This window comes from Oncorhynchus gorbuscha, linkage group LGY (assembly GCF_021184085.1).
Source record: "Oncorhynchus gorbuscha isolate QuinsamMale2020 ecotype Even-year linkage group LGY, OgorEven_v1.0, whole genome shotgun sequence".
NCBI lineage: Eukaryota > Metazoa > Chordata > Actinopteri > Salmoniformes > Salmonidae > Oncorhynchus > Oncorhynchus gorbuscha.
In genome coordinates, this window is record NC_060199.1 from 2,506,407 (window position 1) to 2,533,753 (window position 27,347).

At 42.8% G+C, this 27,347-nt stretch overlaps 2 protein-coding genes across 2 annotated transcripts in view; both read left to right on the forward strand.

Annotated features, from left to right (window-relative positions):
* The first annotated feature begins 239 nt into the window (after positions 1–239).
* LOC124016625 (nuclear apoptosis-inducing factor 1-like) lies at positions 240–1,938 on the forward strand. The gene is made up of 3 exons (XM_046332152.1): positions 240–753; positions 985–1,032; positions 1,261–1,938. Exons 1-3 carry the CDS (start codon positions 534–536, stop codon positions 1,416–1,418), a joined length of 426 nt encoding a protein of 141 aa, XP_046188108.1. The 5' UTR covers positions 240–533; the 3' UTR covers positions 1,419–1,938.
* Positions 1,939–8,966: 7,028 nt separating this feature from the next.
* The window catches only part of LOC124016653 (protein FAM102A-like), a 52,380-nt gene continuing 33,999 nt past the window's right edge, over positions 8,967–27,347 (forward strand). The window contains exons 1-2 of the mRNA XM_046332194.1: positions 8,967–9,083; positions 9,618–9,966. Coding sequence (XP_046188150.1) covers positions 9,821–9,966 — 146 coding nt within the window. The 5' untranslated portion in view covers positions 8,967–9,083; positions 9,618–9,820. The remainder of the gene's footprint in view (positions 9,084–9,617; positions 9,967–27,347) is intronic.

Here is a 27,347-nt window from a genome sequence, read left to right on the forward strand (position 1 = left end):
TAAATTTTCGAAACTCTAGAACGAAACCGGTTAAAATGAATCAATAAATGAAAATAAACTACGCTCATGAAAAAACATCCACATTACAACACAGCCTACATTCATATTGATGCAATGTTGAAATTTTGTCAATTTAATTATGTTTTTTACTACATGGAGCGAGATAATTACTTTAATTGGGATAAACAATTGGCAATTGGTTTAGCCAACCGCAGCAGACAAAACAGGAGGAATTGTAACCAACCACAGTGCAACGTTGGTTGGTTCTGCGGAGTAAATCGTACTATTTTACGTACAATACGCACAATTATTTAAAAGAAACAACAATTTATGCATCGAATGGTAAAAAGAGAAAAAATAATTTTTCTGAGAGAGAGGTCGAAATTATTGTGGAGGAAATTGAGAAACAAAAGCACATACTCGTTCACACTCACATAGCAAAGAATAACGCGTGGATAGAAATCCTGAAGAAGGTGAACGCAGTAACAACCTGCCCAAGAGAATTGGCCGAGGTCAAGAAGAAGTGGTCGGATATGAAGACCGAGGTGAGGCGCAAAGTGGCACAGGCGAGGGCGGCAATTGAGGACACTACCGACTGCACTTCGGTTCCCGTTATCCTCACTGCTATGCAGCAGCGTATTTGTAACCTCTTGGGAGAGGCGACTATCATCAGTTTACCTCCTGGAGACCCAAATGCTGAGATAACTTTACCTGTTACTATGAGCTCAGTCACCACCGTGACACTCACGGAAAGTACGTTTGTCATACGTTTCTCACCAGGCTGCAATGACTTTGGCAAGGAGTGCTTGAGAAAATTCCAGTTTTTCAAAGATCCAATTTTCCACATTACTAGTATAAAGATTCTAACGTTATTTATTTATGTCACAATAACCATTTATTCAGGTTGCCACCCCAAATTAAAGGGAAAACAGTGCTTTAATACATTGCTTAACCTATTCAAAACAACGTTTCTGATATTTGTAGGCCTTCAGACAGCTTCAGCATCATGCGAGGAGACGAAATCCCTAGATGGTAAGTCGTTTATTCGGTTTGAAGAGTCTGGTTCTGTAAATTGTTATGGAGGCAGTTGCAAGGTGAACTATACAGGGTGTGCCGGCTTTTCTCACGGTCTTAATTTGAATAGTAGAATCAGAAGTGTTCGTGCTAGGCTGGAGAAAAATCTTACGCAGCCTGTAGCTCTCTGGGACCAGGAGTGAAGAATCCTTTAATAACAAGCTGTCTGTCTTTTTTTCCCACCAGCCGAGACCACGTACCACACTCTGGAGGAAGGCGGCATGGTGGAGTACTGCACCACCACAGAGGCCACACCTACCGTGGTGACCGCCATGGAGTCGCATCCAGTGGTAATGCTGATGGCAGTGTCTTCGACCCAACCGCCCAGCCTGGCCAAGCCCTAGGAGCTGAAGATCCGCATTGCCCTCAACTCGGCACGGCTCCTCCAGGAACAGCGGGTCACCAATGTGCACGTGAGGCAGATCGCTCAGCATCTGGAGGGCCAGAACCAATTACTTCAGATGATCCGTAGGCGGGCCCAGGCACTGGAGTGCACCTAGGCAGCCCTGCTGGCCCTGGTTCAGATGATGAGGCCGGCTTTTAAAGACCTGAGGAAGTTCCTGCAGAGCGGGACTGACAACTCCAACAACTCGGGGACTCTTGCAGAGGGCTCGCAATAGAGGCCCAAGATCCCGTTGCCACAGCCAGCCGAGGATGAACAATAAAGTGTGTGTGAGAGTGTGTGTGTGTGTGTGTGTGTATGAAATGTGTTTGTGAGCTTGCTCATGCTTGTATGAAATATGAGAACTTTGAGAGAAAGATAACTGTAATGAGTTCCCTCAGAATGAGCATGCACAGGTTTAGTGTTATAGTTCTAGATAGAAATAAGTTGCTGTAATGGTTGTAAAATGAAGTTCACATTTTCCATTATGGATTTGTATAATTGACTAGCCATACTTACTAAAAATATTATATAAAATCTTCAAAAACATATTCTTCTTAGAACAGCTAAATTGACCCAGGCAGGGCTGTTTTTTTAATTATTATTTTTATTTCACCTTTATTTAACCAGGTAGGCAAGTTGAGAACAAGTTCTCATTTACAATTGCGACCTGGCCAAGATAAACCAAAGCAGTTCGACACATACAACGACACAGAGTTACATATGGAGTAAAACGAGCATACAGTATAAACAAGTCTATATACGATGTGAGCAAATGAGGTGAGATAAGGGTGGTAAAGGCAAAAAAAGGCCATGGTGGCAAAGTAAATACAATATAGCAAGTAAAACGCTGGAATAGTAGATTTGCAGTGGAAGAATAATGGGGTGCGAAGGAGCAAAATAACAAAAATAAAAATACAGTAGGGAAAGAGGTAGTTGTTTGGGCTAAATTATAGGTGGGCTATGTACAGGTGCAGTAATCTGTGAGCTGCTCTGACAGTTGGTGCTTAAAGCTAGTGAGGGAGATAAGTGTTTCCAGTTTCAGAGATTTTTGTAGTTTGTTCCAGTCATTGGCAGCAGAGAACTGGAAGGAGAGGCGGCCAAAGAAAGAATTGGTTTTGGGGGTGACCAGAGAGATATACCTGCTGGAGCACGTGCTACAGGTGGGTGATGCTATGGTGACCAGCGAGCTGACATAAGGGGGGACTTTACCTACTAGGGTCTTGTAGATGACATGGAGCCAGTGGTTATGGTGACGAGTATGAAGCGAGGGCCAGCCAACGAGAGTGTACAGGTCGCAGTGGTGGGTAGTATATGGGGCTTTGGTGACAAAACGGATGGCACTGTGATAGACTACATCCAGTTTGCTGAGTAGGGTATTGGAGGCTATTTTGTAAATGACATCGCCAAAGTCGAGGATTGGTAGGATGGTCAGTTTTACAAGGGTATGTTTAGCAGCATGAGTGAAGGATGCTTTGTTGCGAAATAGGAAGCCAATTCTAGATTTAACTTTGGATTGGAGATGTTTAATGTGGGTCTGGAAGGAGAGTTTACAGTCTAACCAGACACCTAGGTATTTGTGGTTGTTCACGTATTCTAAGTCAGAGCCGTCCAGAGTAGTGATGTTGGACAGGCGGGCAGGTGCATGCAGCGATCGGTTGAAGAGCATGCATTTAGTTTTACTTGTATTTAAGAGCAATTGGAGGCCATGGAAAGTTGTATGGCATTGAAGTTTGCCTGGAGGGTTGTTAACACAGTGTCCAAAGAAGGGACAGAAGTATACAGAATGGTGTCTGCGTAGAGGTGGATCAGAGACTCACCAGCAGCAAGAGCGACCTCATTGATGTATACGGAGAAGGGAGTCGGTCCAAGAATTTAACCCTGTGGCACCCCCATAGAGACTGCTAGAGGTCCGGACAGCAGACCCTCCGATTTGACACACTGAACTCTATCAGATAAGTAGTTGGTGAACCAGGCGAGGCAATCATTTGAGAAACCAAGGCTGTCGAGTCTGCCGATGAGGATGTGGTGATTGACAGAGTCGAAAGCCTTGGCCAGATCAATGAATACGGCTGCACAGTAATGTTTCTTATCGATGGCGGTTAAGATATCGTTTAGGACCTTGAGCGTGGCTGAGGTGCACCCATGACCAGCTCTGTAACCAGATTGCATAGCAGAGAAGGTATGGTGAGATTCGAAATGGTCGGTAATCTGTTTGTTGACTTGGCTTTCGAAGACCTTAGAAAGGCAGGGTAGGATAGATATAGGTCTTTAGCAGTTTGGGTCAAGAGTGTCCCCCGCCTTTGAAGAGGAGGATGACCGCAGCTGTTTTCCAATCTTTGGGAATCTCAGACGACACAAAAGAGAGGTTGACCAGGCTAGTAATAGGGGTGGCAACAATTTTGGCAGATCATTTTAGAAAGAAAGGGTCTAGATTGTCTAGCCCGGCTGATTTGTAGGGGTCCAGATTTTGCAGCTCTTTCAGAACATCAGCTGACTGGATTTGGGAGAAGGAGAAATGGGGAAGGCTTGGGCGAGTTGCTGTGGGAGGTGCAGTGCTGTTGACCGGTGTAGGAATAGCCAGGTGGAGAGCATGGCCAGCCATAGAAAAATGCTTATTGAAATTCTCAATTATAGTGGATTTATCAGTGGTGACAGTGTTTCCTATCTTCAGTGCAGTGTAGAGCTGGGAGGAGGTGTTCTTATTCTCCATGGACTTTACAGTGTCCCAGAACCTTTTTGAGTTAGTGTTGCAGGAAGCAAATTTCTGCTTGAGAAAGCTAGCCTTGGCTTTTCTAATTGCCTGTGTATAATGGTTTCTAGCTTCCCCGAACAGCTGCATATCACGGGGGCTGTTCGATGCTAATGCAGAACGCCATAGGATGTTTTTGTGTTTGTTATTAAGTGCAGTCAGGTCTGGGGAGAACCAAAGGCTATATCTGTTCCTGGTTCTAAATTTCTTGAATGGGGCATGCTTATTTAAGATGGCTAGGAAGGCATTTAAAAAAAATAACCAGGCATCCTCTACTGACGGGATGAGATCAATATCCTTCCAGAATACCCCGGCCAGGTCGATTAGAAAAGCCTGCTCGCTGAAGTGTTTCAGGGAGCGTTTGACAGTGATGAGTGGAGGTCGTTTGACCGCTGACCCATTACGGATGCAGGCAATGAGGCAGTGATCGCTGAGATCTTGGTTGAAGACAGCAGAGGTGTATTTAGAGGGCAAGTTGGTTAGGATGATATGTATGAGGGTGCCCGTGTTTTAAGGCTTTGGGGAGGTATCTGGTAGTTTCATTGATAATTTGTGCGAGATTGAGGGCATCAAGCTTAGATTGTAGGATGGCTGGGGTGTTAAGCATGTTCCAGTTTAGGTCGCCTAGCAGCACGAGCTCTGAAGATAGATGGGGGGCAATCGGTTCACATATGGTGTCCAGAGCACAGCTGGGGGCAGAGGGTGGTCTATAGCAGGCGGCAACGGTGAGAGACTTGTTTTTAGAGAGGTGGATTTTTAAAAGTAGAAGTTCAAATTGTTTGGGTACAGACCTGGATAGTAGGACAGAACTCTGCAGGCTATCTTTGCAGTAGATTGCAACACCGCCCCCTTTGGCAGTTCTATCTTGTCTGAAAATGTTGTAGTTTGGGATGAAAATTTCCGAATTTTTGGTGGTCTTCCTAAGCCAGGATTCAGACACAGCTAGAACATCCGGGTTGGCAGAGTGTGCTAAAGCAGTGAATAAAACAAACTTAGGGAGGAGGCTTCTAATGTTAACATGCATGAAACCAAGGCTATTACGGTTACAGAAGTCATCAAAAGAGAGCGCCTGGGGAATAGGAGTGGAGCTAGGCACTGCAGGGCCTGGATTCACCTCTACATCGCCAGAGGAACAGAGGAGGAGTAGGATAAGGGTACAGCTAAAAGCAATCAGAATTGGTCGTCTCTGTCTGGAACAGAGAGTAAAATGAGGTTTCTGTGGGCAATAAAATAGCTTCAAGGTATAATGTACAGACAAAGGTATGGTAGGATGTGAATACAGTGGAGGTAAACCTGGGTATTGAGTGATGATGAGAGAGATATTGTCTCTAGAAACATAATTGAAACCAGGAGATGTCATCGCATGTGTGGGTGGTGGAACTAATACAGTGGGGCAAAAAAGTATTTAGTCAGCCACCAATTGTGCAAGTTCTCCCACTTAAAAAGATGAGAGGCCTGTAATTTTCATCATAGGTACACTTCAACAATGCAGACAAAATGAGAAAAAAAAATCCAGAAAATCACATTGTAGGATTTTTAATGAATTTATTTGCATATTATGGTGGAAAATAAGTATTTGGTCAATAACAAAAGTTTCTCTCAATACTTTGTTATATACCCTTTGTTGGCAATGACAGAGGTCAAATGTTTTCTGTAAGTCTTCACAAGGTTTTCACACACTGTTGCTGTTTTTTTGGCCCATTCCTCCATGCAGATCTCCTCTAGAGCAGTGATGTTTTGGGGCTGTTGCTGGGCAACACTGACTTTCAACTCCCTCCAAAGATTTTCTATGGGGTTGAGATCTGGAGACTGGCTAGGCCACTCCAGGACCTTGAAATGCTTCTTACGAAGCCACTCCTTCGTTGCCCGGGCGGTGTGTTTGGGATCATTGTCATGCTGAAAGACCCAGACACATTTAATCTTCAATGCCCTTGCTGATGGAAAATCTCACAATACATGGCCCCATTAATTCTTTCCTTTACACGGATCAGTCATTCTGGTCCCTTTGCAGAAAAACAGCCCCAAAGCATGATGTTTCCACCCCCATGCTTCACAGTAGGTACGGTGTTCTTTGGATGCAACTCAGCATTCTTTGTCCTCCAAACACGACGAGTTGAGTTTTTACCAAAAAGTTATATTTTGGTTTCATCTGACCATATGACATTCTCCCAATCTTCTTCTGGATCATCCAAATGCTCTCTAGCAAACTTCAGACGGGCCTGGACATGTACTGGCTTAAGCAGGGGGACATGTCTGACACTGCAGGATTTGAGTCCCTGGTGGCGTATTGTGTTACTGATGGTAGGCTTTGTTACTTTGGTCCCAGCTCTCTGCAGGTCATTCACTAGGTCCCCCCGTGTGGTTCTGGGATTTTTTCTCACCGTTCTTGTGATCATTTTGACCCCACGGGGTGAGATCTTGCGTGGAGCCCCAGATCGAGGGAGATTATTAGTGGTCTTGTATGTCTTCAATTTCCTAATAATTGCTCCCACAGTTGATTTCTTCAAACCAAGCTGCTTACCTATTACAGATTCAGTCTTCCCAGCCTGGTGCAGGTCTACAATTTTGTTTCTGGTGTCCTTTGACAGCTCTTTGGTCTTGGCCATAGTGGAGTTTGGAGTGTGACTGTTTGAGGTTGTGGACAGGTGTCTTTTATACTGATAACAAGTTCAAACAGGTGTCATTAATACAGGTAATGAGTGGAGGACAGAGGAGCCTCTTAAAAAAGTTACAGGTCTGTGAGAGCCAGAAATCGTGCTTGTTTGTAGGTGACCAAATACTTATTTTCCAGAACAATTGGTGGCTGACTAAATACTTTTTTGCCACACTGTAGGTTGGATAAGGTATAGTGAGCAGGACTAGAGGCTCTACAGTGAAATAAGCCAATAAACACTAACCAGAACAACAATGGACAAGGCATATTGACATTAAGGAGAGGCATGCTTAGTAGAGTGATCAAAAGAGTCCAGTGAGTAGTGAGGTTGGTTGGGGTCACGGCGATTCAGACAGCTAGCCGGGCCATCGGTAGCAAGCTAGCATAGGATGGAGGTCTGTTTTTAGCCACCTTGTGCGTTTCCGTCGGTAGGATTAGTGGGGTTCCATGTGGTAGAGGGGATCAATCCAATTCGCAAAAAAAAACAATAGATATAGTTATAGAGGCCCAAGAAAGAAATAAAAATGCCCGATAGGTCTATTCAGATAGCAGCCGATAAGACAACTAACGATAAGCGGACCGCAGGTGGGCGTTCAGGTAACGTCGCGACTAAGGAGCCAGCCGAATAACTCCCTCGGGTAGATCACGTCGGTAATCATTGTGAAGGCCCGGTGGGGATCTGCGTTGGCAGTAAAAAGGGTCCAGATAGGTGATTGTAGCCCAGGAGTGACTGATGAAACTCTTCAGCTGGCTAGCTCTGGAATAATTCATGTTTGCTCCAGAATCGACGTAAGCCGGTAGTCACACGGATAGCAGCTAGCTAGCTGCGAGATCCAGGTAGAAATGTCCAGAGTTTGCGGTTGAAATCCGGGGACATGGAGAGAAAAATCGGTCCGGTATGTTCCGAGCCACGTCGTACAAAACTGGCGATAGATTTTCGAGCTAAAGGATAGCTGATGACCACAAACCGTGGTTAGCTGAATACTAACGATTAGCCAGTAAAGAAGCTAACTAGCTTCTGATTATCTTCTGGTTAGCTTCAGGCTAGCTTCTGGATTAGCTTCTGGCTATCTTCTATGGAGGATTACAGATTTGAGGTAAATAATACTTTCTTTAAAAAAATATATAAATTGGTGAGGTGGGTTGCAGGAGAGTGTTTTGAAGATGAGTTTATGGAAAATAAAATAAAATATATAAAAATGTATGTGAGGAAAGTTGTAAAATATATATATATATATATATATATACACGGGACACGACAAGACGAGGACAAAAGACGTCTGACTGCTATGCCATCTTGGAGCAATCTGTTGTATTATTTCAGTTGTTATTCCTTATATGAAATTGGAATGGAAGACATTTTTCTTTACAGACAATGGGCCAGAATTGCATCATGATTTTGTAACTGTGCAGAATGTTTATAATTTTCCAAGGGATATCAAATATTTAAAAAATCATAGCAACAAAATAAACTTTTTTTAAATGATACCATGAAATATTCGTATTTACTTTAGTATTTTTCAACCTTTTCTCTATTTTTATTTTATTGCATTTGTAGGACTGAATCTGACCCATTCATCTCTGTAGTGTTTTAAATTGTCACTATTTCATTAACTGAAATATTGGGGATCTGATGTGAAAATACAGTTAGTTGATGCTGATACCACTTACTGTAAAATGTGTCCTTTAATGCAATACGAATCTGGGGATGCAACGTCAATGTTACTATTACCAGCAGATGGCGGTATATGTTAAGATTTAAATCACAATTTGACATTACAGCGTGGAGATGACTTATTTTAGTGATTTCTCAGGACTACAAATAAACCTACGTTGATGTTTTCACATAATAGTTATATGTTAAGAGTAGGTCTATAGACGAACGCAACAATTTTCTTACAACTGTTTAAAAAAAATTAATTAACCTAAAATGGTGATTGAGGTGTATTAATGAACATAAAATGATATCACTCTTGATTGGATACAATAAATGGATTCTAATGTTTAAGATGTTTATATAGGTAAAGACTGTATCAAGTCAGGTGACTTATTAAACATAATGCAAAGCGCAACCTACACGCTTCTCTAAGCCAAAGGCGGTGCTTAGCAGCTCTATTTGGAAGAGAGGAGGGACCAGACCAGACCACCCTGATTCAAAGTAAAGTATGAATGTCCGTTTAATTGGACTGGGGAGATGTCCTGTTGTCTTCGTTGAACATGAGGTAAAACGATTTTGACATAATTTCACTGCCTTCGAGTTGGGCTTGTGTTGTGTATCACTTTGGTGAATTAATGTCGGCCTGTGGGTGAAATGCGATTGTGTTTGCGTGGAGGGTTGACAAGAAATACTTGGTAGAATGTATGCAGAAGAGTCGAATTGGTCATGGGACGAACGAACTATCTTTCCTTGTTATTGTTGACGGATGCTGACTCCTGGAAATCACCGATCTGCAAATAAATGTGTGCATTAAATTGTTTGGGGGATGGTGTAGTTTATTGTAATTTCCAAATCCCATAACCAACACGGTGTAAAGAAAAGCTACATCTTTACAAAGCATGTATTCTGTGTAGGCTATGCCTTCAAAATCTTTTATTTCGAGTTGGCCAAATTGAATATCGTAATAGTTTTTTTATAGATATTTAATGAAAGGCTTATAACCTATTTTAGATAAATTGGGGATAACATGTGAGATGTGTTTGTAATCATCTCCAGCATATATAAAGCACCTATTCTTGTATTTTTTCCCCTGCTCCAGGTCCGAATCAACACGGGGTCATCAGATATACTGAGCCAACAATATCAAGGACTTCCAAGCTCCTGATTGAAAGCGACATTTTTACTTTGTGTCATTTCCTATCCATTTCGTTGGTCAATCCCAAAGGTTTAATTTAGGAATATTTCTGCTGCATAAACCTATCAATTATTGACATATTTCAGTTCACCAGTTCAACCATCTCAATGGCGTTTTTAATGAAAAAGAAGAAGTTCAAGTTTCAAATCCATTTTACATTGGAGGAGCTCACAGCCGTGCCCTTTGTCAACGGGGTACTTTTCTGCAAGATCCGATTGTTGGATGGTGGGGACTTTGCCATCTCATCATCCAGGTAAAAACAATTATCATGTCAATTAATTTTTTACATGGGGGTAGGGTAGGCTATTGCTAGCCTGGCTCTGTTTTACATGACAATTCTGTAAGGGGTTTGCAAGAAAGCAGGAACAGGCTGGCACCCAGGCTAGGCTATTGCCTGAATGTCTTGAAAGCTTGATTTGATCAATGTAGGTTGGCACAAGAGTTTTATCAATGTAGGTTGGCACAAGAGTTTTATCAATGTAGGTTGGCACAAGAGTTTTATCAATGTAGGTTGGCACAAGAGTTTTATCAATGTAGGTTGGCACAAGAGTTTTATCAATGTAGGTTGGTTTTATCACAAGAGTTTTATCAATGTAGGTTGGCACAAGAGTTTTATCAATGTAGGTTGGCACAAGAGTTTTATCAATGTAGGTTGGCACAAGAGTTTTATCAATGTAGGTTGGCACAAGAGTTTTATCAATGTAGGTTGGCACAAGAGTTTTATCAATGTAGGTTGGCACAAGAGTTTTATCAATGTAGGTTGGCACAAGAGTTTTATCAATGTAGGTTGGCAAGAGTTTTACAAAGAAGAGTTTTATCAATTAGGTTGGCAAGAGTTTTATCTGTTTTATCAATGTAGGTTGGCAAGAGTTTTATCTACACAAGAGTTTTATCAAAGGTTGGAACAGGTTGGCACAAGAGTTTTATCAATGTAGGCACAAGAAGGATTAGCCTGAGTAGGCCTACACAATAGATGACAAGTGGAACACACAAGAGTTTTATCAATGTAGGCACAAGAAGGATTAGCCTGAGTAGGCCTACACAATAGATGACAAGTAGAGCACACCTATTAGGATTGTAAACAGGGGATTATTAGGTAGCTATTATAAGCGAGGTCAGTTTTCTAAACACAATATATGTTTCTTTAAGAGTATAATAGGATCTCGAGAATAATAGGATCTTGCACTCTGTGAATTGGCTACTTTGGATCCCTGCCAAAAGTTGCAACAAATGTAATAACAATTTTATATTTAGGTTTTGTGCTTTTTGCAGATGATGTCACTCTCTGCCTGTTTTAAAAAAATCACTTTTCTGTGTGCAGACACCAAATAATAATTCTAGCAGTTTGTTTAATGCAATGATATAGGGATATGTCCACTTTATCCTTTTTTGGCAACAATGATTTTCCAAGACATTGATGTATATGTGCATTTATGTTTAAGTAGGCCTATTTTGTGTTTGTATTGCGTCAAATTGCTTGCTGTGATTGTGTGTGAGTGCTCCTATCGTTTCCCTGTCACACTCAGCGCTCGAAGTTGGCAGACAGTGGTGGTGGCAGTGACCTTTCCAAGCAATTCTTTCCCTAATACAGTTTTTTGAGTTAAATATCAAATGTGGACTGACAAGGTGGAAACTAGTGCTTTTGTAGACAGTTATACTTCACAGGCTTGGTTCATTTCAATTAATTGCATTCCTACACTCATCTTACACCATCTGGGAGTCTCCATTTGTAATTGTGTGTTTATATCTCAGCATGGGGGATATGTTCAGGCATGGGGGAAATGTGGAAATCCATGGATGCCTCTAGTACTCCAAAGCAAAACAATCCTTCTCATAACAGTTGTAATCCTCCTAGAGCTGTATGTCCGCCAGACAGGGTGGTTAATAATCGATCTATATTAGCGGTCTGTTAAGTGGTGCCCCGTCCCACCGTCTACCAACAATGATCAGCAGCAACCCCCCCACCAGTGTGTAGCATCCCCTGTATTTACTCTAACGTAACCCCTTTACTATATTCCCGCACTTGTCCACTTACTCTAACCCTTCACATTAGCGCAGATCTAGCTCTAGTCTATTTACACTAGGCTACAGCCCTAGTTCTCTGCTACAGTTGTTTTTTCTCCTTCCCCCTCTCGTCACGTTTTGGGTAATAATCTCATCCACTGTCTCCCAGGAATTACTGTCTTTGATTAAGACACCAGGGTCTAGTTAGCCTGCAGAGAGAGGTAGGGAGATCTGTCAGGGTATTATGCAGATTTATACAACGGGTGGGTCTAATCCTGAATGCTGATTGGTTGGTTAAAACTGCATTCCAGCTGGTGTCTATTCCACAAGTTACCACCAGCTATGGTGTTAAAATGCATATTTACTCTGTTCCATCTGCCTGCGCAATCCACTGTCTCACCAGCCCAGCCAGGCAATTTATAAACTTGGTCTCCACTATAAAAAGCATCTAGATATGATCTCACATTTCTTTTAGGCGAACATTTAGTTTTCATCAGCAGAGATTTGTATCAACCTTACTGTCTGTCTCTCCGACATTTGCAACATTGTTTCAATATTCAAATTCTATTTTCAATTGTCCCATAGTGATGAACACATAATTTGTACTGATATATACAAAGAAATGTCATTCGAAAAAAGGTCAAACGAAACGAAGTACAGCTAGTTTGCAGTCTTTCCAGCTTCTGTTTGAAGGGATTGTGTTAGCTGTGTTGTTGGCTAGCTCCTCTGAACAACAGTATCCTGAAGAGTGAGCACATTTTCTATGCCAGGCTAAAAATCACGCCTCATTAGCTCATCGTTATGGATGTATTGAAATACATGTCACTCGAAAACAGCTTAAACAAATGCAAATGCAGCTACTTTGTTTTTATCCTGGCTGCTCTGTTTGACGTGACTGTAAATGAGCCATAGTTGGCTGGGTGGGCATTTGCCTTGCTTAATGGAGAGAACTCTGTCTTCAAAGCACTTCATTTAATATTGTCAGGGTGTTAGAGTGGAGGGGCGGCAGGTAGCCTAGTGGTTAGAGTGTAGAGGAGGCAGGGTAGCCTAGTGGTTAGAGTGTAGAGGAGGCAGGGTAGCCTAGTGGTTAGAGTGTAGAGGAGGCAGGGTAGCCTAGTGGTTAGAGTGTAGAGGAGGCAGGTAGCCTAGTGGTTAGAGTGTAGAGGCGGCAGGTAGCCTAGTGGTTAGAGTGTAGAGGCGGCAGGTAGCCTAGTGGTTAGGGTTTGAAATAGTGGATTAGATAAATGGCTAGATTCTACAGTGCTGGCCAACATTATTGTCATCCCCAGGGACTGTGTTACCAGGGTTGTTGTTACATCCCTCATTCTCGTGCATATGTTGCTTGTATGAAAGGGCCTGAATTGAAAAAGAGACATTGATTTGTGTCTCAACTCTGGAAGAGACTGAGTTGGCAACTTTGACGAGACATTGCTGTAATGTCGACAAGGCAACGCTGAATCAAAAGACCCTGACCTAAACGTTGCTCCTCTTGGATTGTCAGCTCTGCAAACCAACCAACCAACCAAACCAACCAACCAACCAACCAACCAACCAACCAACCAACCAACCAACCAACCAACCAGATTCCTAGTTTGGGTGCAAACTGTAAATATGTCAAAGCACCTAACCACCACGTACGTATACCGTAGATACATAAGTCAAAGTATGACGTATCAGTTAGTTGTAGAAGTCTTGGTGTCATTATTGACATCCTTGACTCTATGGACTCTGCAAAGTAAAACAAAGGATTTGTAGACAATAGTAATGAAGGTCAGGTGGACTCTGCTGTTTCACCGTATGCCACTGCTACCGACCTAGTTTGTGTAGCGCAGTGGTTCCCAACCTTTTTTCTTACTGTACCACCAACTGAATTTTGCTCTGCCCAGATTACCCCTGGATAAGAGCGTCTGCTAAATGACTTAAATGACTTAAATGTAAATGTAAATGTAAAGTTCCCCCTCGTTCCCCCTCGTGTGCATTTTCCCATTAAACCTACTGTTTCATGGGTCTTCTCAAGTACCCCCTGTGGATAAATAACCCCAGGCGTCCTACTGGTTGGGAACCACTGGTTTAGACTAACCTGTTAAGCTCTCTGACACACAGACATGTGTCCATTGGCTGTCCTGTTGTAGCCCAGTGTGGTGGCTGGGGTTTTGAATACGGGGCATAATGCGAATAACAGTTACAATCGAGAACTGCAATGTCCTCTGAAAGAGGAGCACACCGTCTTGTCTGGTCTATCCGTTTTGTAGTTTGAATACTGGGGTGGTCAGTGACCAGAGCTTTATTGACCTATCATGCGTATGCAGCACTCTAACCACTAGGCTACCCTGCCTCCTCTACACTCTAACCACTAGTCTACCCTGCCGCCTCTACACTCTAACCACTAGGCTACCTACCTCCTCTACACTCTAACCACTAGGCTACCCTGCCGCCTCTACACTCTAACCACTAGGCTACCCTGCCGCCTCTACACTCTAACCACTAGGCTACCCTGCCGCCTCTACACTCTAACCACTAGGCTACCTGCCTCCTCTACACTCTAACCACTAGGCTACCTGCCTCCTCTACACTCTAACCACTAGGCTACCTGCCTCCTCTACACTCTAACCACTAGGCTACCCTGCCGCCTCTACACTCTCACTAGGCTACCTGCCTCCTCTACACTCTAACCACTAGGCTACCTGCCGCCCCTCCACTCTAACCACTAGGCTACCTGCCTCCTCTACACTCTAACCACTAGGCTACCTGCCGCCTCTACACTCTAACCACTAGGCTACCTGCCGCCTCTACACTCTAACCACTAGGCTACCTGCCGCCCCTCCACTCTAACCACTAGGCTACCTGCCGCCCCTCCACTCTAACCACTAGGCTACCTGCCGCCCCTCCACTCTAACCACTAGGCTACCTGCCGCCCCTCCACTCTAACCACTAGGCTACCTGCCGCCTCTACACTCTATCCACTAGGCTACCTGCCGCCTCTACACTCTAACCACTAGGCTAACTGCCGCCTCTACACTCTAACCACTAGGCTACCTGCCGCCTCTACACTCTAACCACTAGGCTACCTGCCGCCTCTACACTCTAACCACTAGGCTACCTGCCGCCTCTACACTCTAACCACTAGGCTACCTGCTGCCTCTACACTCTAACCACTAGGCTACCCTGCCGCCCCTCCACTCTAACCACTAGGCTACCTGCCGCCCCTCCACTCTAACCACTAGGCTACCTGCCGCCTCTACACTCTAACCACTAGGCTACCTGCCGCCTCTACACTCTAACCACTAGGCTACCTGGCGCCCATGGCTTGTATTTCAATTTCTATCCTGAGCCTGTTGCTTTTAATAGTCTGAGAGGAGCATGTTCTTGAGTCAGTGTCTATTTCAATTTATTTGTCTGCTTCAATGGCTTTTTCCAGAACTGTATGTGTGTGAGCAAGACCGTGGGCACTGCTGTTTGTCAAGTCCCGTGGTAGAATTGGCCCAATCTCCTTGTACCAGGCACTGGCAGTCCCATTGTACCCTGAGTCAATCCTTGGTCTCAACAATTGTGTGTGTGTGTGTATCGTATGAGTTATGAATGTTCCAGAACATTGCCAGTCTGTATTCAGAGACAGAGATGAGGGATAGCAACAAGTGTGGAGGGAGAAATAGAGAGCGAGAAATAATGAGATGGGAAAACTGATACTGCAGACACTGACAAGACAGGTTTTTGTTTTCCAAGTCACTGCTCTCTTGCTCTCTTTCTCTTGTTCTCTGGCTCTCACAACAGTACAGTCAATAGAAGGAAGACACTAGCTCAGTGTAATTTGTTATGTGTTTTAACTAAAGCCAAATGCTTTTGTGAATATAATGTGTATCTTATGCTGAAACTACACTGCAAACATTGCCTGTGTACCGTGACTTTTGATTCACATAATAAAACAAAATTATGCCCCTGTCTGTTTCTCCTATGCATAGTGCATAAATGATGCTTGGTGGTGCATCAGTAGCCAATCCAGCACAGTGTCAATTGATTGAATTCAGCCTAAAGTTACTGAGTAGGACAGGGCATCTGGATATGAAGGAAACTTGTCTGAAACGTTATTTCTCTTCTATGGGCAGAGTGGAGGGACTGATTTGAACTTAAAACTGTTTTAATTCATCTTTTCATTGTGAATGATTGTCTCAGTGTTCCGCTCGACTGTTCCCAGATTCCATATAATGAGGGTATCATGGCGCCAATCATCAAATTCAGAAAGCAAAACAAACTACAATACCCGCTGGCTGGCGCCTTCATTAATGTTTTGAGGGTGGCTGAAAACCACTGTATTTAGTGGCTGATGTTATGTCACACTTTGTTCCCGACATTTACTGTGCCAAGGGTGTGGCTCTCTCCTGCTGTTCCAGTATTTAGCATTGCTGGGGAGTTAAGGGCTCTCTCCTGCTGTTCCTTTGGGAAGGGCTGTTCCTGGGAAGGGCTCTCTCCTGCTGTTCCTTTGGGAAGGGCTCTCTCCTGCTGTTCCTTTATGTTCACACTTTGTTCCCGACATTTACTGTGCCAAGGTCACCCTTTAGCTGGCTCTCTCCTGCTGTTCCTTTAGCTGGCTCTCTCCTGCTGTTCCTTTAGCTGGCTCTCTCCTGCTGTTCCTTTAGCTGGCTCTCTCCTGCTGTTCCTTTAGCTGGCTCTCTCCTGCTGTTCCTTTAGCTGGCTCTCTCCTGCTGTTCCTTTAGCTGGCTCTCTCCTGCTGTTCATTTGGGAAGGGCTCTCTCCTGCTGTTCCTTTGGGAAGGGCTCTCTCCTGCTGTTCCTTTGGGAAGGGCTCTCTCCTGCTGTTCCCTGGGAAGGGGGAAGGGCTTTCTCTCCTGCTGTTCCTTTGGGAAGGGCTCTCTGTTCCTGCTGTTCCTTTGGGAAGGGCTCTCTCCTGCTGTTCCTTTGGGAAGGGCTCTCTCCTGCTGTTCCTTTAGCTGGCTCTCTCCTGCTGTTCCTTTGGGAAGGGCTCTCTCCTGCTGTTCCTTTGGGAAGGGCTCTCTCCTTGGGAAGGGCTGTTCCTTTGGGAAGGGCTCTCTCCTGCTGTTCCTTTGGGAAGGGCTCTCTCCCGCTGTTCCTCTGGGAAGGGCTCTCTCCCGCAGTTCCTCTGGGAAGGGCTCTCTCCTGCTGTTCCTTTGGGAAGGGCTCTCTCCTGCTGTTCCTTTAGCTGGCTCTCTCCTGCTGTTCCTCTGGGAAGGGCTCTCTCCTGCTGTTCCTTTAGCTGGCTCTCTCCTGCTGTTCCTTTAGCTGGCTCTCTCCTGCTGTTCCTTTAGCTGGCTCTCTCCTGCTGTTCCTTTAGCTGGCTCTCTCCTGCTGTTCCTTTAGCTGGCTCTCTCCTGCTGTTCCTTTAGCTGGCTCTCTCCTGCTGTTCCTTTAGCTGGCTCTCTCCTGCTGTTCCTTTGGGAAGGGCTCTCTCCTGCTGTTCCTTTGGGAAGGGCTCTCTCCTGCTGTTCCTTTGGGAAGGGCTCTCTCCTGCTGTTCCTTTGGGAAGGGCTCTCTCCTGCTGTTCCTTTGGGAAGGGCTCTCTCCTGCTGTTCCTTTGGGAAGGGCTCTCTCCTGCTGTTCCTTTGGGAAGGGCTCTCTCCTGCTGTTCCTTTGGGAAGGGCTCTCTCACGCTTTGTTTACTTACATTATTATTAGGTTGTTGTAAAAAGTTGAAAGTTGTAAGAAGTTTGTGCATAAGGGGAAACAATGACCTGTTATTTGTTTTGGAGTTGGTCGTGTTTGTTGTTCACCCGGCGTGCTTGGTGATATGTTTGGGTCAACGGGGATAAGTTACCATGGAGACACCTGTGCATTGTCAGTGTCACTCCCACCGGGCTGAAATCTCCTCTACCTCCCTCCCTTTCTTTCTTGTTCTTTCCCCTAACTGTGTGTTTTGTCTTTCTTTTTCTCTGTGACCCCTTTCCTCCACTCTCACAGGAAATATGTTTCCGCTGAATGCTTAACGTTTTCCAGCTTGAGTGAAAAGAAATTATCAAAATCTGTGTTTTTTTCTTAGATTTTCCCTTGTCATTTAACTGGCATCCATCCAAGAAAGAATAGTTCATATTGTGTTCAATTAACACTACCAGTCAAACGTTTTGGATTCAAGGGTTTTTCTTAATTTTTTACTATTTTCTATATTGTAGAATAATAGTGGAGACATTCTGTCGTGTAAATGATGTATAATTGTATGAAATTCGTTCATAAAAGGCAACAAAACATTTATTTTTATTCCTTTTTTTTGGGGGGGGGGGCGTAAAAGACTGTAAAAACACCAGCAAATCAACTCCAAGTGTTTTTAATTTTGGAACTCTGTCCCAAAGTAGTCCCATGGATAAGAGAGAGATATACTGTATGTGATCATATACAAATGTTTGAAATGATTATGTTTTGGTCAAATATTAGTTATGTTTGGGATTGTAGTCTTGAAGTTATTTGTAATTATGTTCCGGTCCGCTGACCATCCGCTCAAGAAAAAAATCATCCCACGGCTGAATCTAGTTGATGATCCATGCACTACGCTAATGCCATTAAAGATGCACACAATGCTTTATTAGAAAAGGTTTTATCTCTCCTCTTCCTCCCTCTCCATCCCACTTTCCACACAGACCAAGCCCCACACCCTGTCACTCATCACTTGCGTTCAGTCTGCATGGTCAATGCAGCGTAACAAGATGTAGATGTCAACAACGCTGCTTTTCTTCTTCGTGTAAATCCACAAGTCTTCTATGATCACACTATTAGTTTGTGTATCTTACTGTCTGCAAACAGATAGTTTGTCTTTTCTTTGCAAGTTGTGGCAAAAATGAATTGTGTTAGCTGTTAATCACTAGTTAGCTGGATAGCTAGCTAGCTAATACATGTACTGAGTCAGAGCAAACGTAGCTATCTAATACCAAAGACAGTACAGTATGAAGATAGGCAAAAACTGCTTCTCTAAATATAAATCCGCGATCACACTTGTAGGCGATGTCATGGTGACATTAGATTGCAAAACTCATGCATAGAAATACTTCATCTGGTCTAAGGGTTGTCTCGTGCCGAAGTGTGCATTTGCAGGCCATCAAATCAAAGGTACTCCTTCTATATAAATTTGTTTTTGACAAATTAAAATGTGTCAGTTTGTCACTTTCACGAGATTGGAGTAATAACGTGTTCAACTATACTGAACAAAAATATAAACGCAACATGCAAAAATGTAATTGATTTAACTGAGTTACAGTTCATATGAGGAAATCAGTTAATTTAAATAACTTCATTAGGCCCCTATGGATTTCACATGACTGGGAACACAGATATGCATCTGTTGGTGACAGATACCTTTAAAAAAATTCTAAAACAATGGGCCCCAGGATCTCGTTTGTGCAATCGAATTGCCATAGATAAAATGGTATTGTGTTCGTTTTCCGTAGTTTATGCCCACCCATACCATAACCCCACCGCCACCATGGGCCGCCCATATCATAACCCCACCACCACCACGGGCCGCCCATACCATAACCCCACCACCACCACGGGCCGCCCATACCATAACCCCACCACCACCACGGGCCGCCCATACCATAACCCCACCGCCACCACCATGGGCCGCCCATACCATAACCCCACCACCACCATGGGCCGCCCATACCATAACCTCACCACCACCATGGTGCACTCTGTTCACAACGTTGACATCAGCAAACTGCTTACCAACATGACGCCATGTGGTCTGCGGTTGTGAGGCTGTGTTGGACGTACTGCCAAATTCTCCAAAACAACGTTGGAGGCGGCTTATGGTAGAGAAATTAACATTAAATGATGCCAATTGCAAAACTCAAAACTTGAGACATCTGTGGCATTGTGTTGACAAAACTGCACATTTTAGAGTGGCCTTTTATTGTCCCCAGCACAAGGTGCACCTGTTAATTATTATGCTTTTAATTATTATGCTATTTAATCAGCTTCTTGATATGCCACACCTGTCAGGTGGACGGATTACCTTGGCAAATGAGAAATGCTCGCTAAAAGGGATCTAAACAAATTTGTGCGCAACATTTGAGAGAAATAAACCATTTGTGCATATGGAACATTTCTAGGATATTTTATTTCTGCTCATGAAACATGGGACCAACACTTTACATGTTGCATTTATATTTTTGTTAAGACATTGGCTCGAATATAGGTTGTGCCTTTAGATTACAAAACCCTAAACCCCGGCCTGGTCTGTTTGGTCTGTGTCGCAAGTTGAAACTGTGTTTTAACCGCCTGGTACCAGTGATGTTGTAGGCTTACATCAGCATGTTGTTTGTGCAACAGTATCTTCTAAAGAAAAGATTCCTTGATTCCAACAGTTCACCCAAGTGTTTTGATCTAAATCGCAAGTGTAACGGATGTGAAACGGCTAGCTTAGTTAGCGGTGCGCTCTAAATAGCGTTTCAATCGGTTACGTCACTTGCTCTGAGACCTTGAAGTAGTAGTTCCCCTTGCTCTGCAAGGGCCGCGGCTTTTGTGGAGCGATGGGTAACGATGCTTTGAGGCTGACTGTTGTCGATGTGTGCAGAAGGTCCCTGGTTCGCGCCTGGGTATGGGCGAGGGGACGGTCTAAAGTTATACAAGTGACATCGCAATTTCAATATTTGCTTAAAAACGACTACTTCAAGGTCTCAGAGCAAGTGACGTCACCGATTGAAACACTATTTAGCACGCACCGCTAACTAAGCTAGCCGTTTCACATCCGTTACACACACACACACACTGATATTGCTCATGGAGAGACTGATTGCCCCTCAAGAGCTAGCATGGCTACGGGGAAGATGGGATAAGTGGAAAGTGGGATGAGAACAGGGGGAGAGTAGAGGGGATATTTACATCAGCTTTGAAGGGGTTCTAAGGGAGGAGGCAATGCATCGCATTTTCTTCATCTGACAACATATGTCTGCTGGAGAGGGACAAGAAACATATTGCACAACATATATCTGCTGGAGAGGGACAAGAAAGCTCATTACATGGAAATAAAAGTGCTGAAAACAAATTGGCTCCCTAATTTGAAAAGAAGATGGAAAACAAGCTATGAATGAAAAATATTGGAGTTTGGTGCCGGTACAGACAACTAATGCAAAAATAATATTGCGATATTGTGAAAACAATACAATATATTGTCAAAAAGTATCTCCCTGTATTTCCCTCCATCTTATCCCAGCATCAAGAAGGAGGGTGGTGCCTGTGCCCCAGGAACTTTAGGAGGGGTAGAAGAAGGGATGAAGAAGATGAAAGGGTCGTCACGCCATCCACAGGACAGAAAAGAGGAAGTGATGAAACGTGTGACAATGTACACAAAAAGGAAGGAAGTAGGACTAATTCAATAATGGACATCACAGTTTGTGTTTGTGCGTGGTTAGTAGCTACGGTTGGGTGGTAATTCAATTCTATTTTGGTACTCCATGTCTTCTCCCCTGTCTGAAAATAGTTGTTCTTAACTCACACACACACACACACACACACACACACACACACACACACACACACACACACACACACACACACACACACACACACACACACACACACACACACACACACACACACACACACACACACACACACACACACACACACACACACAAAAGTGAGAATTAAGTCTGAAGTGGGGTACTAAGACCTTACCCAGCTAGCACCTAATGTTCTGAGAACCATATGTTTCTTAGTGCTTGGTGAGAGCATGGCTGTCCTATAGCTATTTTGCATACAACCTTCCCACACCGTTCTGGGAATGGTGCAGGATAGTTGCTTAGCTTTGGAATATTCTAAACAAATTTAAGTAACTTGACAAAATAACGTTATTTTCTTGGTATTTCATTACTTTAAGAGAACGTTCCCTAAAAGTTCAAATGTGGTGACATTTAATTGCATTTTTGATCATGTTCTAGGAACATTCTCCAACTGGTTTGACATGTTCTAGGAACATTCTCCAACTGGTTTGACATGTTCTAGGAACATTCTCCAACTGGTTTGACATGTTCTAGGAACATTCTCCAACTGGTTTGACATGTTCTAGGAACATTCTCCAACTGGTTTGACATGTTCTAGGAACATTCTCCAACTGGTTTGACATGTTCTAGGAACATTCTCCAACTGGTTTGACATGTTCTAGGAACATTCTCCAACTGGTTTGACATGTTCTAGGAACATTCTCCAACTGGTTTGACATGTTCTAGGAACATTCTCCAACTGGTTTGACATGTTCTAGGAACATTCTCCAACTGGTTTGACATTGTTATGTTCACAGAGAACTTTAAGAAACAACTTTCAAGCTGTGGGAACTTTAATACTTCAGCATAAAGGAATGTTCTCAAATTGTTTCCGAGAACATTAAGAAACAATGTTCTTCTTGTAGGAATTACAGTACTTCAGCATAACTAACGTTCCCTACAGGTTTCCTCCTGGTTCTATTTGTAGTGATGTTCTCAGCTCCGTGAACATTAAGAAACAATGTTCTTCTGTGGGAATTACAGGACTTCAGCATAAAGTTTTCTGCAGGTTTCCTCGTGATTTTATTTAAGTCATGTTCTCAGAACATTAAGACACTTTCCAAAAAAAACACAACAAAACATTGGTAATGTTCAAAGTAGAGGTCAACCGATTATGATTTTTCAATACCGATGCCGATTATTGGAGGACCATAAAAGCCGATACCGATTAATCAGACAATTTTTATTTATTTATTTATTTGTAATAATGACAATTACAACAATACTGAATGAACACTTATTTTAACTTAATATAATACATCAATAAAATCAATTTAGCCTCAAGTAAATAATGAAACATGTTCAATTTTGTTTAAATAATGCAAAAACAAAGTGTTGGAGAAAAAAGTAAAAGTGCAATATGTGCTAACGTTTCAGTTCCTTGCTCAGAACACGAGACCATATGAAAGCTGGTGGTTCCTTTTAACATGAGTCCTCAATATTCCCAGGTAAGAAGTTTTAGGTTGTAGTTATTATAGGAATTAATGGACTATTTCCCTCTGTACCATTTGTATTTCATTAACCTTTGACTATTGGATGTTCTTATAGGCACTTTAGTATTGCCAGTGTAACAGTATAGCTTCCATCCCTCTCCTCGCTCCTCCCTGGGCTCGAACCAGCAACACAACGACAATTAGCGCGCAGCGCACTAACTAGCCAGCCATTTCACTTCGGTTACACCAACCTCATCTTGGGAGTTTATAGGCTTGAAGTCATAAACAGCGCAATGCTTGACGCACAATGAAGAGCTGCTGGCAAAACACACGAAAGTGCTGTTTGAATGAATGTTTACGTGCCTGCTTCTGCCTACCACCGCTCAGTCAGATACTTAGATACTTGTATGCTTGTATGCTCAGTCAGATAATATGCTTGTATGCTCAGTCAGATTATATGCAACGCAGGACATGCTAGATAATATCTAGTAATATCAACCATGTGTAGTTAACTAGTGATTTATGATTGATTGTTTTTTATAAGATAAGTTTAATGCTAGCTTGCAACTTTCCTGGGCTTACTGCATTCGCATAACAGGCAGCCTCCTTGTGGAGTGCAGCGAGAGAGAGGCAGGTCGTTATTGCGTTGGACTAGTTAAGGTTGCAAGATTGGATCCCCCGAGCTGACAATGTGAAAATCTGTCATTCTGCCCCTGAACAAGGCAGTTAACCCACCGTTCCTGGGGCCGTCATTGAAAAAAAGAATGTGTTCTTAACTGACTTGCCTAGTTAAATAAAGGTGTAAAAAATAAAAAATCGGCGCCCACAAATACAGATTCACGATTGTTATGAAAACTTGAAATCGGCCCCAATTAATCGGCCATTCCGATTCATCGGTCGACCTCTAGTTCAAAGATTGTTCTAAGAATGTTATTTACAAACATATACATTCCTTTCTCAGCATCTACAAAACTCTCTTTCCAGCCATAAGGCCTTTGGTCATTGACTGCAGGAAAGGGCTACAGTCAGAAAACGTATGGCTTCGTTTCCAGAACCAAAGGGAAACATAAAAACGCACATACCCACGACTTCCAAGGAACCATATATGCTAGTAGGGTAGTGTGAGGTGGCAGGCTATTTATTAAGCCAGATTGTAGAGCTGGGTGATATGGACCAACATTCATATTGCAATAAATTGCCTGATTTGATGTCGTAACGATAAATAGAATGATACTTTTATCATTAATGTACACCAGTTTTTTTCAATTCTCCCTTAAACTTCTAGTAGTTTGATAGTTGTAGCCATCAAATGTCCCATTAACAATCACCCATATTAGCAAACTTATTTAATTTTGAACTCTAGTTTAGGCTACTTATCATAATGAATGATATCAGCAAAATTCCAGCGATAAGTGATCGGTTTGGACGGTGTCGATCATTTTCAGTTTATCGTCCCAGCTCTACCCTAGTGCACTAAAGAGGCTAAAGTGTGTTGTAGTGGAACAGGTGTGTGTGTGTGTTTGAGTTTGTAATTCTGAGGCTACTATGATTGTCAAGCAAGTTGATTACCTCATTATTATCTCACCATTGCTCGTTGCTGATGGGGATCTATACCCTATGTGCCAATATGAAAGCTCAGTTATGCCCACAGACTTTCTTCTCCACTTCTCTCTTGCTCTCTCTTCTCTCTCTTCTCTGCAATCGCTTCAAACACACAGTCATTCCCCTATATGCTCACACACAACAGTAACACATACACAACAGCACGCTCTTAGCGCACGCAAAAAGCTATCACAAAGTGATATGTGAATCAAACTCCTATGTGAATCGATTCTCTCGGAATGTGAGGACTTACTGTGTGCTTCCCTGCCGTCCTTTGCCTTTAGGCCCATATTAGCTGAGTCATCATGGCTTCTCCCTGTCTGTTCTGTTGTTTAGGGACTTCTCAGGTTCTGAGGTATTGGTGGTTCCCTTTTGTCTCCCAGCTGCTCTGCCTCAGCCCTCATTCCTCCTCAGAGTTATTGCCCCTTCCAGAAACTACCCCTACCCTCTCCCCCTGAGGCACTTCCTGTATGTCTGAAAGGGATAGGACTAGGGGCTTGAAGCCCAAAAACCTACACCCAGGAACTTCAGCCTAGAAGTCAGACCAACAACTAGGTCTGGTTACTAATCAATTTGGTATTACAGTAGATTGCCCTTGGCTAAGCTAAGTGGAAAGTTTGCTGTAGTGCTTAAACCTAAAAAGTCTTTAGGTCTTTAGGGAAAAGGAACTAGGTGTTGTTACTGGACAGGGCCTTTGTCTGCGCTTCACTCAATCACGGTTCGGTTCAAAGGTCAGAGGTGAAGGGGTGAGGTGGTCAACCAGCACCACTGTCCAGTCGGTGTCCAGTTGCACTAGGAAGGTGGGAATGTCCAGTCTCAGTGTGTGGGAATGTGCAGTGTTTTGTGTTTTTTTGTGTCTGTCGTTATGATGACTTGGAGAATTCCACAAGGCTGGGCTCGCTCTTTCCCTTGACTGCTCTGTTATCCCTCTCCCTGTCTACTCCTTTCTCTTGACTGCATAAACACACACTCCCATTCACTTGGGAAGTGCCAAGCTATCAGCTCTCGGTCGGCACCACTCTCTTTTTTTTACATTCAGCCTACAGAAGCTACACTGAAGGTATTTACCCATTGGGAACAAACTCCTTAAATCAACATTGTTTCAACGTAATTTGACAACGTATTGTGATGTGTAAAAAAAAAACATTTTGAGGGTGAAATCTCAACCACGGGATTATGTCATCATGGTAACCACTTTTCAACATAGACAAACCGTTTAAAATACGGTGAATTTGTATCTTGAAACAACGTCAGATCTTCAATGTAATATGCACTATAAGAAAATAAACAAAAGGCTGGTCAGCACCTCCTACTGGAGAGTTGATATATCTACAGCACCTCCTACTGGAGAGTTGATATATCTACAGCACCTCCTACTGGAGAGTTGATATATCTACAGCACCTCCTACTGGAGAGTTGATCTATCTACAGCACCTCCTACTGGAGAGTTGATCTATCTACAGCTATCCCTTTGGTCTCCCATCCAGGGTTCTAACCAAGCCAGCTTTGATATTTGCCACTGCCTCTTACCAATGTGCTATCGCGAGAATGATTTTTGAGAAATCTCCACTTAATAGATGAATTCCCACTGGGCACAAACTTCAACGTCTAGTTCTGATTGTCATTTGGTTGAGTTGTCAACTAATGTGAATTCAACAAAAAAATTCAACATGTCATTGGATTTAGGTTAAAATTGCAATGAAAAAAAAAATACAAATTGCCATACGTTGATGACATTTTGCAAGTACAATTATCCACGTTGATTCAATGTCATCACATAGATTATTTTGTTGTTAAAACGACATGGAAACAACGTTGATTCAACCAGTTTTTTCCCCAGCGGGCTGTTGCTATTGAAGTCATTCCAAATGGTAGGTTTAACAGAGCAAATGAACTGTGACCGTACTTTATCAATCATATATATCAATGATGCAATTTAGGCCTAAATCACATTTGGGAAGTCATGGACAGCTATTGTTTAAATTCAACCCAGGATTCAACTAAACATAGACAATGCAGATGGAATCTATAAGTTAATAAAACACATGTTGGATTCACATCTCTATCAAAATGAAAGAATACGACTAAATCAATCAAACTGCATTTAAAGTTTCATTTGATTTTGTCCTATTCTTTAACTTCGTTTTTTTTTGTGAATTCAACATATAAATTATGAATTTGTTGACAAACTGTCATTATAACCACACTCAGTGGCACAGATGGAACTATCCAAGCAGAAGAAGTAGCCTCCTTCAAATGTTGATATTTGGTTACGTTGACAACCAAACACAATTCAAATTCACTTTTGTAATACAGTAAATAGCCTATGAACCTTTTCACGTGTGAGTTCCAAATATCTCTAACGGTCGCCCCAGCATGAGTTTTTTTTTTAATGTGATTGTTACGCAACGGGACAGTTAACCCGCGGTGCCCTCAAACCGAGACACATGCTGCCTGCTAATTATCTATAGGCTATATTTCAACATGGCAATTTTAAATGATTTTCTAACAACAGTTTGAAATGAGATGTGTTCCACCTCCTCATTAATTCACATAGAAGTTGCCCATTTCAGTGTTGTGGACAATTTATGTTTGAGGCTTTACCAAACTGGAAAAAACCTCTCTCTTCAATGAGAGCCCAAGCACCGCCCCAGTGTTTCCCGAGATCAAGTATGCAGCCATTTGTGCAGTCCAGCACAAACTTTTCCCCCGTGGCACATTTTCTGGCTGGTGCTCGCATTGCCTCCATTGTTGTTTTGCTTAAAAAATAACTGTGGACATGTGTGATTTCCAATCAAAGCCTTATTTTCTGAAAATGGCATTTCTACTGTAGCATACAGTATGTATGTATGGAGCATAATGTATTTACTGTTTAATTCACATTTTCAAGTATTGGTGACAAATCATGTATTCTGATACTTGTATAGATTGTAATGGACACATACTGTATGATGTGTGTAAAATATTTTTTTAAAGGTTGTACTGATTATGATGCGCTAATGCTAAGATATTTTCCAGTGTGTGGTGCCATGTTTGTTGACATTATAACAATCCATTCTGGGTGTCACGTAAACATCTGTCAGATCAAAGATG